This window comes from Protopterus annectens, chromosome 14.part0 (assembly GCF_019279795.1).
Source record: "Protopterus annectens isolate FY-2018-M chromosome 14.part0, PAN1.0, whole genome shotgun sequence".
Classification (NCBI taxonomy): Eukaryota; Metazoa; Chordata; order Ceratodontiformes; family Protopteridae; genus Protopterus; species Protopterus annectens.
This window is the reverse complement of record NC_056748.1, coordinates 28960685-28979302: the sequence shown is the minus strand read 5'-3', so window position 1 is coordinate 28979302 and position 18618 is coordinate 28960685. Positions and strand designations below refer to the sequence as shown.

The following is an 18618-nucleotide window of genomic DNA, read 5'->3' as shown; positions in this document are numbered from 1 at the left end:
ATTGATGAAACTGGTAGGGGGTCACCAAAACCTCTTCTCCAGACAATTCTGTGTTCAAGTAATTTGGTACTTGCTCATCTGCATCCTGGGTGGTACAACCCATGGATGACCTCATACATAGATCTTGCTGCACAGTAGGCATGGAAGGGCACTGACAATAGTGGATCTTATCTTTAAGAAGCCAGATAGGATCTTAGTAGCCCCTAAGGACAGGAAACATTGGAGTGAAGGACCACCAGTAGATGCCATGGTAGTTACAGCAGCCACAAAAAGGAATTGTCTGAGGAGAGTTCTTGTGTTCACTCCCTTAACAGAAAGTCAAGGGTGCTGGACAGAATGGGAAAACGGACTTGTGCTTAATCAAGTTACACACTTAGAACACTGAATTACCATGCAGGCAACCCTTCTTTTCAATGAGACTTGACCAAGGAACTTTCCAAGTCTCTTTAAGGTAATTTACCAGTGGATGTTCAAAAAAACAGTAGACACCAGACTGTCTGCGCTGTAATTCACTTCTAACATGGCCATATGTCTGTTTTCCAGTACAGCCAAAGGTACAGCCAGAACAGCAGCCATAAATGTCTGCATGCCTGAGGCATTCTTTCTTAGTGCCCCATATGATGGCTTCACCCTTTTTGGACCATAAGTTAAAGGAACTCTTACTGAAGTGAACAAAATTGTAAGACCTGCCTTCCATGGGAATCTTTCTCCACCCCACAGAGAATCTTTACTGGGAACCAAAGGAGTGGTAAGAAGATGTGGGTCAGAAAATTTTAGGGTTATCACCAAGACACTGTTGGAGACATCCCCCCACCCCACTGAGGCAGAGGGGAGGTAACTCAAATGGACATCACCCTAGAGGCAAACCCCATATTCAGGGTTTTCATGGTCCTTTCACTAAGAAGCCGTCAGTGCTGCTGAAAAGGGTTACCAGACTGCTGCACTGTCGAGACGATGGGGGGGGGCCTCATCTTTACACCCATAAACTTGGCAAGACATTGTTGGTTTCCTGGTTGCTAAAGATAATCACCAGAGGTTATGCCTTTCACTTTATGTACCCTGCAAAGAAGTTAGATTACAGACATTCCACCCAGTCAGTTGGAATCTGCAACAACAAAGGTTTCATAGTTGCTAGGAAAAAGCCATCCACAGGTCTCCTGAGCCCAGTTAGGATCCGGAGTCTATTCCAGGTTCTTTTTAGTCTCAGACAGGGAACCCCAGGCCAGTTTTGTATATCGGTCATCTCATTCAGTTTGCGAGACAGACCAAGTTCTGGGTTACCACAGTAAAGTTCATATTACCTCTGTTGAGGAAGGATTATTGGATGTCCTGTATAGATCTCCATGTGCCTACTTATCACATAAAGGTGTAGAAGCAATCCAGGAGATTCCCCTGATTCTGGCTCAGTCGCATATTTTCAGTTCAGAGCTCTGCCCTTTGGTCTCACCATAGCCACCCCCCCCCCCCCCAGGTGTTCACAAAAGTTTTGGCAGTGGTAGCAGCTCATCCCCAATTGCAAGGGATCTGGATTTTCCTGTACCCAGATGATTGGCTCCTTATTGATACTTCCAGTGATCTGCTGGCACAACGGAAACTATTAACTTCGCCTTCGGGTGACATATTCATTATGAATGTTCACTCCATTTTGTTTAATGTGCGAGTCATGTTAAGATCATATTACTTTTTTTTGGGGGGGTGGGTGGAGGTAGCATTTACTGTGACTTTAGGAAATCGTGTTAGATAATGTAGAAACTTGCCAACTGTTCATTGCATACCATGACATTTTTAACATTGACTTGAACTGCACACAAACCAGGCAATAAGGGAATCAGTTTAATGTCTTGTTGATTGTGGCTTTATATCTTGTGTTCATCTATATGATGGAAAAACTTTTGAGTGTAGTGGTTGACTGACTTCTGTGTTGCTGGCAGTTTGGCAGTCTTACAGAGAGGTGTGCATGCAAATAAGGCTGGGACAAAGGCTTGTGGTTGCAGGGGAGCAGCATTTGGATGACTTATTAAATGACACACAAGTGGATGTACCCGAGCAGTTTTAAGTGATTTTGTCTTGACTGTTTCTGTCAAAAATTTTAATAAACTGTTGGTATTTTATATGTTTGATTTCTGCAAGTAGTATGAAGGGAGAGGGTATCTTTTTCACAGCATCGAAAGATGGTTTGTTGACCTGTATATTGAATGGTCCAGTTGTGCTGGGTTGCTAATAATTTAGTGTAGTTAGTTGCTGCAGATTGTTGCGTACTGTCTACTTAGTGTAATAAACCATAACTGTATGATGAATTTAATTTGAAATATTTTATAGGCAGAGAGCACTGTATATATACTTTTATGATGGACTTAGTCTAAACTGTGATGTGCAGCCTCTGTTGACAAGAACATCGTGTCTGCCTCCACATTAAACATTATTTAGGTGCGCATTGTTTACTGCCACTTTTGTTTTTACAAGTTGCATTTGATAAACACTGATGACTATTCAAAGATGATGTTCTCCGTTCTTGTTCTTTCTATGGCTTAACTGGCCTATGAAGCTGGATGCTTTTGCTGAACGATGCTGTGTGCGCTCCATATGGAATAATGCTTTCTGCATGATAAGGGTTATCTTGGGACTCAGGCAGCTTGAGACTGTAGCTCAGTGACACACCCATTTCTCTGAATATGCAGTATGTTTTTAGGGTAGGAAATCTCTCAAGGTGCCAACTGTGTAGTTACTGCATAAACAGACTGTTGTGCTACTTTATTGCAGCACACCTGAGCTTAGATAATTGGGTAGAATGCTAGCAAGCTTTTACCTAACCGTGATGACATTTGTTTTTGACATACACATTGGCTTGGATGTTTGGCTGGAAGAGGCTCTGTTATCAAGACTTTGCTTCTGCATGTATCCTGAAATCTGTCTTTAAGCAGCTGGCTGTTGACCTGACGCTTATAGCAACACCCATGTTCCTCATGACATCACTGCCTAAACTGCCCAAGTTGGCCAGTTTTGAGTATATTCAGCGGAGTTTGCTGGAACACCTGGATGTGTAGTACATGTGTTTGTGCATGAGAACCACTATTTTAAGTAGGCGTTAGGAGTCTAGATGAAATGTTACAATGGATTTTCTGAAGAGAGTTGTTCCTGCTGTCATGCATGGAGATGGGGTACTTGATTCTGGCAGCAGTGTTCGGGACAGTTCACCTAGGCTATTGAAGATGAGACGTGTCAGTTTATTTTTTTTGGGACAGACCATTGATGAGGATGAAACGGAGCATTCATTTCCTAGGGCCTGTCCCAGTGAGCAGCATCTTTCAGGTATTGTGCAGTCAGAACATTTTACTTGAACCATACTTGCAATAAACTTTGAAACGGTAGCTTATGGAAAGAGTAATAAAATATTCTTAAAGGGGTGCTAATCTGCAAGAAAATTCTGTGAAACAAGTTTAGTGGCTGGTTTGAACTGCATCTTTTGTGCAGTGTCATAGCTGTCATTTTAAATAACTTTTAGTTGGTGCATACATAGCATTTGTCAGCTGTGTGCTGCGTAATCTAATATATAATGGTTTAATTAAAATTAAGAAGAGTAGTTTATTGTGAGGGTTGTGTACCTAAGCTATGAACATTTTTATGAACAGACTACTGCATTTGCTTTGAATGCAGTTACATTATACCACATTATGCATCTTAAACAGGCATCTCTTATTTTCATAAGCTTCCGCTTTATGCTGTAATGTGTGGCTATGTAATGTGCAAATAAAATTGAGTGATATCTTTACCTTATTTGTTTTATTTTTTAATGTGCAATGGAGCATCTTCAGCTTTGACACTTCCCTGTTTTTGTAAAATTATGTAAAAAATTCTGTAAAAAATGCCTTATAAAGTATACAAAGCAAAGTACCTTGAAAATGTTTGAGCTTTATCCGATGTTATCGAGGTAACCCAAGCTGTTTCACCTTTTTTATAGATCTGAACAAGTATTCAGTCATTTTATAATATTGCCTTGTTGAATTACTGTCTGAAACCAGCTAATTTGCTAGCTGTGTATATATAGTTCATATGTATCTGTCGGTATATATGGGCAAGTTTGACTAAAGCACTAGTAGTGACTTTCAGTTGATACTGATGGTGGTAGGACAAGTTGGACCTTTTCAGTTTTTGATAAGTGGAGGGCTGGGTGTTTCATTGGGTGCGCTGCAAGCTTTTTAATGTCTTTTTTCCCCCCTTTTTTCTTTATTTAAACAAGAACTTGGAGAGCTACTGGGATATTCCATAATTCTTGTTACACCCTTTTATACAACTGTGCCATTGTGAAGACAGTCTCCTTAAATGCATTTGCACATGTTTGTGAATATACAACATGCAGGCATATTAAAAAAAAAAAGTTTGGTTTTAAATTTCTTACACATGCTTTGCTTCAAGTTGCTGTTGATACAGATGCATGTTTTCCTTTTTGCTGCTGCTTTTGTGTGAGGTCTTTTCATGTCATTCAAGAAAGGCAGATGTCAATGTGGGAAACCGACTCCCCATAAGCATAGTCAAGAGTAGTGCTTGTTTGGTTTAAGGCCCACTCTTGATCATAAATCTTGTTCCATTTGCTAGACCTTTGTGTATAAGACATTAGGTTGTTGTTTTTTTTCTCTAGCTGTTTACCTTGAGAGTCAGTTGAAAACGCTTAGCAAAAGACTCTATGGAAGGAACGTCTGGGCCTGAGGTAGTGTGTCTTTGAAGAGAGAGGCCACAAAGCCTAGGTCTGACTCTTTAGCTGTGCCTCCTTCATCAGACCTCTCTGAAGGATGATGAAGGTCCAGAGATGCGTCAAGTTCTTGGGTCAGATTCATTGGCTGGGACCGCATCAGAGACCACTATGGATCCCAATACAGGCATGTCCTCAGACTCTGCAGACATCTGCTTCGGATGCTGAGGGGGAACTTAGGGTCATCATTGATAATGAGTGTAAGGGGGATCCCTCAAGTTTTGGTTAGGGGATAATTCAGACTACAGTTATTGTGCAGGTCAGTGTCGTGCCCTTCCACCTTTCATAAGGCGGACATACAGTTAAAAAAGAAGCAAAAGACTAAACCACTTTCTGCTCCCAGAGATCAAAGTGAATGGGAATGTTTTACCGTGGGCTTCTTTAATGCCCTTAAGGCTTTAAAGCCCCATTTGAGTGTCTCTGTCCCTTCTCCACCTTGGAAAGCTTCCCCTCAGAGGAGTGTTGGAGAACAGGAATCTTCAGAGGTTGAATATCTTCATATGATGAATCCTTAGAGTATTCCACCTCCTTTAAAGTATGCATTTCCGGAAGTGGAATCTAATTGCACAGAATCTCCTATAGAAGAGATTACTTTTGGGGAAACAATTGGTAAAATGAGGGAGTTTTTCATGTGGGATTGTTCACAGGTTTCAGATGTGGAGAAGAGATATTAGCTCTTACAAATGGAGTCTCCTTCCCCTTCTGCTGTTCGCCAGTTTTGTCTCCCTTACTGGATGCATTCTCTTCAGCATCCCAGGCACCAGATTCTCAGCCCCCTGCCCCTAAGCAGCCAGACTGCTTTTATAAAGTGCCAGAGGACAGCAAATTTCAAGTGCCCTTCAGCTGACCCTGCTGTCGTTTCTGTGTGTTTGGATAAAGCCTCCAGGCTACTGCTATCCACTTCCCCTTCTTCCTTCTGATAAGGATAGCAAGACTGTAGAAAGGCTGGGAAGAAGGTCTATACCTGTGCCACCCCAGCTTTCGGTGCTGTTAAATACCAAACTCATATGACCAGTTATGTTTTGGCTCTCCTTTCCCAGTTCACGCAAGTTGTTTCTGACTTTCCAGATTCAGAAGGGAAGACACATGCCATGTCCCTTTTAGGGGCTTCCTGTCAGGTAGCATCGCTGTTCCATTAAGTGCAGCTATGATGCAGCAGAAGCATCCTCCAGGGCAGCTGCATCAGGCTGTGTTTTGAGGAGGTATTCTTGGTTAAGGCTTCAACCAATGCCGGATGACTATAAATCTAAGTTAATGGACGCTCCTCTGGATAGTAATGCTTTGTTTGGTACTGCTGATGATTTAAGTCATTGCAGAAGAAGGGTAAGGAGTTACAAGATTTGAAACATTTTTGTCTCACCTGTGCCAGACTTTCACAGAAACGATCCTTTTACGACCCCTTTTGTTCATCAACAGGCTCACCCAATCCCATCAAAGAATAAGAAGGACGGTAGGAGAGCTCTTTCAGCTAAGGTTTCTCAAGGTGCACCTGCCCAGAAGTCTTTTCCTGACAAACTGAGTAGTCTGTGAGTTCCTCACATGCTATAGCCTTACTCCTTTTCCCCTTTGTCTTTGTCTCTCCCAGTTTGGGAAAATATAACACTGGATGCATGGGTTATTTCCATTATTCAACAAGGGTATTTCATGGCCTGGAAATTTCTCCCTTCATTCATAGGTTCATAGATTAGTACTAAGCTAACTGCCCTTGCCAGCCATTTTAAGCCTAGCCAATTTTCCCTTGTGAGGCTCAAACCCTGCACCTTGTGTTTGTAAAGCAAACACCTTAACCATTAGGCCACCTTCCCAACCGGGGAATTCCTCAGCCACCTGAGGAACAGCTGCAGTTCTTCCCAGAGGTACTTCAGGAATTTCTGAATCTGAGAACTATTCAGGATGTTCCACTGGCCCACAGAGGAAGAGGGTTTCCTGTGCCCAGAAAGGACGGTCCTTGTAGACCATTTCTGGATCTTTCCCACCTCAACACATTCCTGAAGGTCCCTTCTTTCTGCATGTAGTCACTTCAGACTTTATTCCCTCTTATTCTTCCTCAGGCTTCGGTGGATAATCAAGGATGCCTACCTTTCACATTTATTTTCATCCCCTTTACAGGAAGTTTTCTGTTTCCTCACATTTTCAGTTCTTTGCTTTGCCCTGATGCTCCCTCACAATTTCAGTTCTTTGCTTTGTCCTTTTCCTTCCTACTGCCCCAAGGGTATTCACCAAATGCCTAGCTCCTGTAATTGCTTTCTGCAGGCTTCGAGGCATCCAAGTTTTTCCTTATCTGGGTGATCATTTTCTTCAGGCAGCCTGTCTAGAGATCTTACTGCAGAACTTGCACTTTGTGAACCCCACACTTTGCAGAAGAAAAATGACAATCTATTTCAAAAAATAATCTCACCCCTTCTCAGGATCATGTTTTCCTGAGGTCCAGGATACAGGCAGACAATAAATTATGCTGGCCTTTCTGTCTCCTCTGAAGGCTCTGTCCCTCATTTCTTTCTTCCAAACTCATCTTCGTCTACACACTGTTACAGCCAAGGGAGTTTCTGAGACTTCTGGTTTTATGGCATCCACCATTCCAGTGTTACCTGTAGCCAGACTCCATATGAGGAAGTTTCATTGGTACCTGAAATCAGTTTGGATGCAGCATGCACATCCTGTAGACTTCTTGGCTCTTGTTCTTCCCTGTGTAAAGAAGGAATTTTTTTGGTGGATTCAGCAGATGTCTCTGAACCCAGTCCTCCCTTTGCATCTTCTTCTTCCTCTTCCCCCTCTCGAGAGCTGTTCAGACTCTTAAATTGTAGGTTGGGAAGCAGTCTTCAGTTCCTTGAAAGGTACAGGGAATTTAATCACCTTCTCAAAGAAAGGAGCACATCAACATCAAAGAGATGAGTGCTTCTGCTGGCTCTTCAGGCCTTTCATCTTTTCTTCCCAGGACCTATCAAATTGTTTACAGACAATACTACAGTCCTGTGGTATGTAAACAAATGGGGGGATGCAATCTTAGTTTCTTTGCAGGTTAGCTCTCATGGCATGGGAACTTGCAGTTCTGTACTATGTCACTCTTAAGGCAGTGTACATCTCCTCCAGGCAGAATTATTGGCAGACACACTGAGCAGGTCCTTGACTCAATCCCAAAAATGGATGCTTCACAGGGATGCGTTTCTGGACATTGTCCACCAGTGGCGTACTCCTAAAGTAGATTTATTTGCCTCCCCTCTGAACAGACCACTTACTCAATTTTGAGCCAGAGTCCCAGGCCCTCTGGTTTGGAAGTTGGACGGCCTATCAGTTTCTTGGAAGGGGATGTTTCTTTATGCATTCACCCCCTTTCTTCTCATTCTGAAAGTCCTCTTAAAGATTCTGTAGGACAAACCAAAAATCTTGCTAGTGACTCCCTTTTGGCCAAGACAGCATTGATTCCCTCTTTTTCATTTAGCCAAGGGCAATCATCACAGATTACCTCACGGGGTAGACCTTCTGACGCAAGACAAAGTACCTGTCATTCATCCACACCTGTCTACTCTGCATTCGACTATGTGGGTGATAGGGTTTTGATTCCTTTCAGACACCTTTTTCTCTGAGGACGTGCTTAGGGTTGTGCAGGAGCTCAGGAAACCCAGCACTAGGCAATCCTACTTATCCAAATGGAAGAGGTTTTCTGTTTGGCATCTTTTCATGTAATCTGGATCCACTGACCTTGGATGTCCCAGAGGTTCTGTCTTATTTGTGTGTATTGCTCAATGCTGGGTTAGCTTACTGCTCTGTCAAAGCCCACTTGTCAGCTGTTTCTGCTTTTCTACTTTTATCTCCTCCTTTAGCTTCTAGATTTGAGGCTAAGCAATTCGTCAAAAGCATCCTTCACATTAGACCTCCCAGGAAGCCTGTTTCTCCTCCTTGGGATCTTAACTTTGTTTTGTAAAAACTGAGTTTTGAGCCTGTGGCTTCAGCTTCCTTGAAACATTGTACATGGAAGACTGTTTTGTTAGCTTTGACTTCAACCAGACTGGTGTCTGAGCTTGAAGCCCTTATGGCAACTCCTCCTTTTTTTGTTTTTTTGCATAAGGACAAGGTGTCTTTGTGTATTAACCCCTCTTTTATGCCCAAGGTTGTGAATGGGTTGGCACTTGATCTATTAATTTGCCCACTTTATTCGCTCCTCCATCATCTGCTAGTGAAAAGTTGCAGTACACAGTAGACGCATAGACAACTCAGATTTTATTTGAATAAGACTAAGGCTATTAGGAAATCTGATCAGCTTTTTGTTTCTTCTCATCCCAAGTTGGGGTTGCCTCTTTCTAAGCAGATTATTTCTTCTGGGAATTACAAGGCTATTTATTTATGTTTTTCATTGTAAGAGCCTTCTTTATTCTGTTAAAGCTCTTTCTACTAGAGCTGTGGCTTTTTCTGGTGCTTTTTTTTCAAGGTTTTGGACACTAAATTCATTCCTGAAGCAGCTCCTTGGACTTTTGTACGTAACTTTACCAAACATTACAACTTGGATGGTTTCCAGTTCTAGAGCTGGCTTTGCTGGAGCCATAATTCATGTTTTATTTTTTTTTTTTTTAAGAGTTCTACTGGTCCATCCTCCTCCCATGTTTCTTCCTGAGCTTTAGTACTCTCCCTCATGTTATGAATACTGCAACAGTGGAATAGAAGGACATGGGTATAGTTGAATAAAATCTTACATAGTGATAGATGTCATCCTTTTCACTGTTGCAGTATTCTGCCCCTCCCTCCTTCCTCCAGTTATTGTTTTTCTTTTGGACGTACAGTTTGCCTCTTTTTGTTCCTTGGACTGGCATTCCTCCTGGGCATTCAGTTCTGAGTATAGTGCGTGCAGACGTGACTTATGCCCTACATTCATGAGGAGCATGTGTGTGACGTACCGTGTACTTGTAAGTATTAAAAGGCTTTTGTACACTTGCTGGACATCTGTTCGCCCTAGGTGAAGAATCCCTTGTGTTGTGAATACTGCAGCAGTGAAGAGAGGGAGTGACCTCGGCAAGACAGATCATGAGATCCCTAGGGCACATGGCTTCAACCGTTCTAACGATTCCTTATGCCAGACTCCACACGAAAATTCAGTGGTATCTCAAGTCCATTTGGGGGGATATAACACTACCCACCTTCTGAGCTTTGGACAAGAGAGGAATTGAGAATTCCTTTGGTGGATCAACCAGATGTCACTCAGAGTGCCTCTTATGGTGGCCTCTCCTTGATAGTTTCCAGAGATGCTTTTGATCTGATAAGCATGCTCCATGCACAGAAACGTCCAAGGCGTGTGGTCAAGGCAGGACAGTTTTAACTATGTAAATATCAAGGAAGTAAAAACCCAGATCCTGATTCTTCATTCTTTGCCTTACTTTTGGTCTCCAGGAACCCTTTGATGTTCTGTTTCACTGTTGCAGTCATTACATTTGGGTAATCCTGCTGGCAGGTTGCCCTCAGTCGGCCTGAATTCCAAAGTCTTGGGTCCTGCGTCAGCTGTCGTCGCCCCTTCCCTGACGTCAGGTCATCGGGGGTATAAAAGAAGCAGCCGATGCCATTTTCTTTAGTCTTTCTTGCCACGCAGTGCCCGAAGCAGAAGCAGTTCGCAAGTGCCGGTCAGCCGACTCCTGATATTTTAGAGTTCGAATTTCAGATCCGAAGTCTTCTATAAAGCTAAGTACCCCGTTGGGGAAACTTTTTTTCTTGCTCCAGAACCGATGTCAGAAAAAGTTGATTATATTTCTTGTGGGAAGCAAATACCTCATAACGACTTTCATTCTTACTGTATTTCTTGCCTAGGCCCTGATCATAACTTTCTGGGTTGTCGGTTTTGTGCTAGATTTAACCAACGCACTATTAAGCGTCGGTATGATTTTGATTTAAACTACTTTGGACGCAGGTTTAATTATCCAGAAATGTCGTCGGAAAGCCATCCGACTACCCGGAGTTCATAAAAAAACGCAAAGAAAAAGAAAGACAGCCGAGGCCCAAAACCGACGAAGCTCCTCCTAAGCCAGTCGCCTGTTCTCGGTGAGGTGCTTTTGCAGCCCCTGACGACCGCTACTTTAGAGTCGCAGGCCGCTACAGACTCCCACGTGGAGTCTGCCATGCCACTGGAAACTCAAGGTATTGGAGTCTCGGACGATAATCCTTCAGATGGGTCCGGAGCCACTGAGCAGGCACCAACTTCTGAGGGTGTATTCAGACCCAAACATCTATACATTAAACCAACTTCAAAGGCAAAGACTAAAGCACCTTCAAAGGCTAAGAAGCAAACTCAAGAGCCACGTGGACAGGCCTCCATGCCCAAAAAACAGATACTCAAAATGGCCGAAGACTTGATTACCTTGATCAGGGGTTCCCATCCCCCTCCTGATAAGCGGCCTAGGCAAGAGACTGACTATGAATCTTCAGATCAGGTTTCCATTTCTTATTATTCCTCTTCTGATTAGGAATAGTCTTTTCCCCCCTATGAGGATTCTGATGCTGAAGACTTCATACCTTCAGCTTCTCCTCCTTAGGACTATTCTTTTGGGGAAACCTTCCATACCATGAAGGGAGCATTTCCACTGGGAGAGCCAAGATTTTTCAGAATCTAAAAAGAGGCTCAGGGATTTCCTGTTACTACCTCAGCACATGCCACTAGCCATCCCTCTTGTGTTAGACATTGTAGATGATGTGATGTGAAATTGTTCAATCTCGCCGTTTGTTCTTGCGTATGGGTTCGGAGCCGATCCTCTGCTCCGAGACGGCCACTTCTACATCTCTGCATCTTGAGAAAGCTCGAGGCACAGTCCTATCCCACAATCCCCTAGTGCTAACCCTCAGATCTAGTTTGCCGCGGCAGCAGATGCATCGCAGAAGCTCGGGCCAGTAAACTTTTTCTATTTTTCGAAGTTTTCCACAACTTACTTTATTAGTAGAGATAGTTTTATATATATATATATATATATATATATATATATATATATATATATATATATATATATATATATATATATTAGTCTTTTACTAGTGTAGTTACAGGGAGTTATATATTCTTCTTATTATTGTTATTATTTTATAACTTTTCTAAGGCAATTTTCAGGCCTATTATCCTGTCTTTTTAAAAGGTGTTTTTTCTTTAGAAAGGCTTAAGTCCTTATTCTTGTGTGTGCAGTGATACCTTCATTTTTTCTTCTTTTCAGGTTCTTATAGGTATATGTCTGATTTTTTGAACATGTCTGAGAAGCAAAAATCAGGCTTTAAGAAATGTCTATGCGGACAGAAAATGTCCATCACGGATAACGACTCTTCCTGCGTCTACTGTCTTGGCCCTCTCCACTTACAGGAGGACTGTTCTTTTTGTCATTCCTTCAGTGGGAGGGTCATGATGAAGAGATGTAGGAAGTTGGTAGACAGGGGTTTATTAAAGCCCAAATTTCAGGAGGCCCTTGACAAGGCTGAATTGGTATCCAAGTCTTCGAAGGGGTCGGAGCCAAAGTCATCGGCTCCGAGCACCTCTATTAAGATTCGGACACCGGCTCCACAGACTTCGGAGTCGGTTGTCAAATGTATATCTTTGATCGAGACTGTGGTCTTGGAGCCGGTCTTGGTGGTTCCGCCGCCATCGATCCTTCACTCGGTGACGACTTCGGCCCCTTCGACCCGCTCTTCAAAACCCTTATCTGATTCGGATGTGGATCAAGTGATACAGAAGTTAATGGAGAACTCGGCCCTTTCTAAATTGATCCAAGTTTTGTCCCAGCTGGTTTCGTAACTCGAAGCCCTCCCTGGGTCATCTACTGCTCCTCCTCCGAGACCTGTCGAGTCTTCGGAGCCGAGAGTCGAAGTTCTGATGATGGTAGAACCATCAATACCGAAGCCTACAGCTGTGCTTTCGGTACCGTTGACCTCTACGCCCTCGGAACGGATCAAGGGGTCCCGGAGCAGACTGTCGTTCCTTGGTTCTGGGGTGGACAGTCTAACTGAGATGTCGGTACCGACTCTTCCCCCTAGGAGCCTTGGCTCAGATTACTTCGGCACCATCCTCTGGGTCTGAGCCCCCCGGACCCCTGGTCTCGGGGATTGTTCCTGGTTTCTCGAAACCAGGAAGGTCTTCGGATCCGGGTACCGGTGCCTTCGACGCCATGAGGAAGGTTTTGTCGAAACAGACACATATCTCATCGGATTCTTCTTCTCCTCCCCCTAAGGGTCCACGTTCGACTTCTGTATCCTCTGCTCCTACTAAGCGTCGAGACCCAATGCCTCAGTTGCCCCCAGAGGGTGCTCCCGGTTCCTCGGACGCTTCTCCAGAAGCCCCATCTGAAGAAGTACCTAGGAAAAGACTGTGCAAGAGGAGGCACATAGATTCCCCACAGGAATCTCTTACATCAGATACAGATTTAGATGAAGCAGAAGGGTCCCCACAGTCCCCCTCAGAGGATGTCTCCTTTGTGGACATCCTGGAGATCCTAAAACAGAGGGGAGATTGGCAGCCACTTAACCCTTTTGTGGATTGAATCAGTATTGCTGAAGGCATTCGGGGCTCTACCTTCTACCTCCTGGGTGACCCCTCCCTTTGACGAACTTATGGACTTGATAGCTCGTAGGGCTTGGGAGACACCTGACACGGTGGAACCAGTTCCCCGCAGGCCGAATAAGTTCATAACAGACACTACCTTGGTCATGGTCAGACTTCCTCCAGAAAGGGTTTCAAAACTAAGGGAGCAAATTGCAATACTCCTTCAAAATGCAAAAGCTACAGCAAAACAGGTTTTAAGAGTCCTGGGATTAATGTCAGCTGCACTGGTTGCAGTCCCTCTAGGAAGAATGCACATGAGGATCCTACAATGGCTACTGTTCGCCCAGTGGTCCTATCGGAACCTGCCGTTGTCACACGAGATTCTAATCGCATCCTGCTGCAAGCAGGATCTACGATGGTGGATGCTATCTCAAGACTTGACACAAGGTCGACCATTTACCCTGCCAACCCCGATAGCGACAATAACCACAGATGCTTCCCTGATTGGGTGGGGGGGTTTGTTCCAGGGAAAGACGGTCCAAGGTCAGTAGTCCAGAACAGAATGCAAACTGCACATCATTGTTCTAGAGCTGAGCGGTGTTTCTATTGTTGCAACACTTTCACGGCATCTTACCTCAAGGAACAGTGGCAGTCCAGACAGACAACATGTCAGTGATCTGGTACATCAACAAACAAGGAGGAACAAGATCTTATCCACTATGCAGAGAGGCCCTCAGGATCTGGCAATGGGCTGTCTCCACCGGACGCTTTCTGATAGCAACGCACATTCCCGGGACGTCCAACGTAATTGTGGACAGGTTGAGCAGATCCATCCTGTTACCTCATGAGTGGTCTCTGAAATCTCAAGTGGCGGAAGCGATATTCCGCAAGTGGGGACAGCCTTGCTGCGGCCTTTTTGCATCGACGATGAATGCCAAATGCAGAAGCTACTTTGCCCTTCTCCCTCCACCAGGGAGTGTCCCCAGTGATTCACTGGTTCACGATTGGCCCCCGGGTCTCGTGTATGCTTTTCCACCCATTCCGTTAATCCCCAGGTTTCTACAGAAAGCCAAACATCTGGAAAGGACCATAATTCTAATAGCCCCATTCTGGCCTCGACAGATCTGGTTCCCCTTTCTTCAGGCCCATCAAATCGAGGAGCCATGGATTCTGGACCCAGTTCCAGACCTTTTGACCCATGCGTCAGGAGCCCCTCATCCATCCCTGCAGGCCCTAAAATTGACAGCTTGGCTGCTCCTCTTCCCATCCTAGCCAGGTCAAGCCTTTTGTCCCCTGCGGTTAAACGTATAATTGTTTCCTCTCTTAAACCATCCACTACAAAGACTTATCGGAGCAAGTGGACACGTTTTTCTTATTGGGCATTACAACAAGGATTAGATCCAACAGAAGCACCGGTGCACAAAATTTTGGAGTTTCTGTCTAAGATCTTTGAAGAAGGAGCATCATCGTCCACAGTTAGTCCAACTAGCGGCCATATCGAACTTTCATGTGGGTTACAAAAATTCTTCCATCATGTCCCACAGACTTTGCAAGGCATTTTTGAAAGGTACCTTTCATCTCCGCCCTTCCATTCATAACCCAGTTGCTCCTTGGAATCTTAATTTAATTTTATCCCAGTTAATGTTACCCCCGTTTGAACCAGCCTCCACAGCCTCTCAAGTTCATGCCATGGAAAACATTATTCTTGGTGGCTATAACCTCTGCTCGTAGAATTTCTGAATTACACGCGCTATCTGTTCGACCTCCCTACTTGATTTTCCACTCGGATAGAGTGACATTACGCACCAGTCAGTCTTTTCTCCCAAAAGTTTGTTCACTTTCAAATATTAACCAGTCCATCGAACTTCCCACCTTCTTCAAAGATCACACTAACAAGTTGGAATATATGCTGCATACGTTAGACGTCCACAGACAACTCAGATTTTATTTGCAAAGGACAAAAGATGACAGAAAATCAGACCAACTATTTATATCCTTTGCTGACCAAAGAAAAGGTATGGCGGTTACCAAAGTTACCTTGTCTAAATGGCTGACAGATTGTATTAAATTTATCTATTCACAGACGAAACAACAATTACCTTTTCAACCCAAGGCTCATTCTACCAGGGCTATGGCCACATCTCTAGCCCATGCAGCCCTTTTGCCGTTGGATACTATTTGTGAGGCAGCAACCTGGGCGAAGCCTCATACCTTCATTCTCCATTATAAGTTGGACAAGAACTCCAAAGATAGGGCCTCTTGGTTCCACGGTTCTCAGGAATGTTCACCCATGAGCCACCCAGGGTAAAGGAGCTAGGAACGCTACCCATGCGTAAGAACAAACGGCGAGATTGAACAATTTCACATAAAGAAGTTATGTCTTACCATAACGTTCCATGTGAATTGTTCATCTCGCCTTTGTTCTTACTACCCACCCTCCATCCCCTGGCCTATGTTTTTTTTTTGGAGAACGGGATGATTTGGATTCCAATTCAGCTTGTGTTCAACACCTTCTGTTAGTCTCTGGCTGCTTCTGTTGTCAGGGTACTCTTTTCATTATCTAGGTGTTTTTTGGGCATTGCTGCCCCTTATCTTTAAATTACTGCTAGCGCCTGGGGCGCATTGTTATCTTCTGGTGTTAGCAAACTAGATCTGAGGGTTAGCACTAGGAGATTGTGGGATAGGACTGTGCCTCGAGCTTTCTCAAGATGCAGAGCTGTAGAAGTGGCCGTCTCGGAGCCGAGGATCAGCTCCGAACCCATGCGTAAGAACAAAGGTAAGATGAACAATTCACATGGAACGTTATGGTAAGACATAACTTCTTTTTTTCGGAGTCTAGCCTTACCCTTAACTCCTTGCCTCCAGCTCCTGTTAAGCCTGACAGATATTACAGGGTTCCTGACTCTCATAAATTCCTTTTTAAAAAGCCTGCTGCAGACCCAGAAACTATTTCTCAGGGTCCCAAGGGAGTTGAGGCTTCCGCTGCAAAAAACCCTACCCCTTCTGACAGGGATTCTAGGGCATTGGATAGATGGGAAAAAAGGTTTACACATCTGCTACCTTGGCTATAAGGGCCTTAAACTGTCAGTTTCATATGCTCAAGTATCAGCAACATGTCATGGCATTGCTTAAACAGAAAATGTTATTAAACTCTGAATGTGCAGAAAACAAGGAAATGCAGGATAATATTGCATGCAGCTGAACAAGTTGGAAATCATACTTTGCAATGTGGTTGTGATTCTTTAGAGGCCTCCTGCAGGGCCGCAGTTAAAGGTTCTGTAATTAGAAGGCATGCTTGGTTAAAGGAACAAAATCTGCCTGATCATGTTAAAGTTAAATTATTAGATGTACCTTTACAGCATGATACTTTGTTTGGTGTTAAGGCAGAAGAGGTGTTTAAAGAAAATGGAGGACAAGTCTAAATCTATGCAAACTGTCAAATATTTCTTGCATGTACAGTTGCCTAGGTTTAGTAGACACAGGCCAACAAAGAATTGGTCCTTTCCTGTGTCAGACAGACCTCTAAGGGGGCAGACCCAGACGCTCTAGAGGCAGATCCCAGGTGCAAGGTTCATACAGGTCAAAGCAATGGGGTGCTTCTACCTCCAAAAGTGGAGAAGACTAATCACAACCTTACAGGAAACAGTCCCAATTACTTCCCCCTGCCTGCACCAAGCACTTATTTCCTGGCAGCACCCTTAGGAGGAAAATTAGCACTTTTTTCTCAAAATTGGCACATTATAACCCAGGACAAGTGGGTTCTAAATATCGTGTCACAAGGCTACAAGTTCCATTTCCCTACCCTGCCAAAAACAAACGGCTGGCCAGATCTACTAAAAAAATCAATAGGCAGAGGCACAAAAACAAGTCTCATCCCTCATGGACATTAGGGCCATTCAACAAGTGCCAGAGCAAGAGCAGGGACAAGGATTTTACTCAAGACTGTTCTTGGTACCCAGAAAGGACAATGCCTGGAGGCCAGTACTGGACCTATCAATTCTGAGCACTTTCCTGGATATGCCAAAATTCAGAATGTTGACTTTGCAGCAGCTTCTGTCCATGCTGGGCAAGAACGCTTGGCTCGTAACTTTAGATCTAAAAGAGGCATACCTGCATGTCCCAATCAGAACAAATATGCAGAAGATACCTCAGATTCAAGGCTGGCTCAATGCATTACCAATTCTCTGCACTGCCCTTTGGCTTGTCTACTGTGCCCAGGGTCTTTACAAAGTGCCTGGCACCAGTAATTGCATTCTGCAGACTGAGGAATACAAATATATCCTTACTTGGACGACTGTCTCATTCAAGCAGAGAACAAGGACATCCTTCTACAGCATCTGGTGTTTGTGAAAAAACTTCTAACATGCCTAGGGTACACAGTCAACGAAAAAAAATCAAAACTAGTACCCTCTCAAGAGATAATATTCATGTGTGCAAGCTTAAATACAACTGCCCAGATGGCTTATCTCACGCCAGACAAACAAAGACAACTGACTACCTATTTCAAAATGTTAGCAACAAAGGCCCAGTTATCTGCAAGAAAAATTCTGCAGGCTTTGGGCTTCATGGCATCCTGCATCCTACTCATTCCATATGCAAGACTGCATATGAGGAGACTTCAATGGTAACTAAAAAGTGTTTGGACTCAACATTGCCACAGCCTGGAAACTATAATTACTCTCATTCCCTGCCTGCAGCAGGAGTTTCGATGGTGGGCAAAGGCTTGTCACCAAAACAAGGGACAGCCATTCACATTACCCCCAGCCAGGCAGAGATTAACAACAGATGGATCAGATTATGCCTGGGGGGCCCACATGGCAAGAAGATACATTCAAGGAACATGGACCTCAAACCAAATGCATCTACATATCAATCAAAAAGAGATGCTAGCTGTTCAAAATGTCCTGACAGCCTTCAAGGACCTACTTCATCCAGGACAACTACTGATAAAGACAGACAACACCACGGTCTTGTGGTATCTAAACAAGCAGGGGGCACACTTTCTTACCCCCTTTGCAGACTAGCCATGACTTTGTGGGACACGGCATTGACTTACCAAGTACATCTGCAGGCACAATTCCTGCCAGGAAGGAAAAATACTCTGGCAGACAAACTAAGCAGAAACCTCACGGATCCCCACGAGTGGCAGCTGGATCCACAAGTCCTCAGCATGGTAACAAGGAAATGGGGATGCCCGGACTTAGATCTATTTACCTCCCCTCACAACTACCAACTAAAGAGATTCTGCACAAGGATTTATCACAGACAAGCACGGAAAGTGGACGCCCTATCCTTCAGCTGGAAAAACCTATCAGTATATGCCTTTCTCCCTCTGTCTCTCCTCCCCAAGGTACTCCTAAAGGTCAGACAGGAAAAG

General features: G+C 44.0%; 1 protein-coding gene across 1 annotated transcript in view; it reads left to right on the top strand.

The window, feature by feature from the left end:
• The first annotated feature begins 3010 nt into the window (after positions 1 to 3010).
• The window catches only part of FRYL (FRY like transcription coactivator), a 3917685-nt gene continuing 3902077 nt past the window's right edge, over positions 3011 to 18618 (top strand). Inside the window, exon 1 of the mRNA XM_044055727.1 lies at positions 3011 to 3309. Within this exon, the coding sequence (XP_043911662.1) occupies positions 3111 to 3309 (199 nt within the window). The 5' untranslated portion in view covers positions 3011 to 3110. The remainder of the gene's footprint in view (positions 3310 to 18618) is intronic.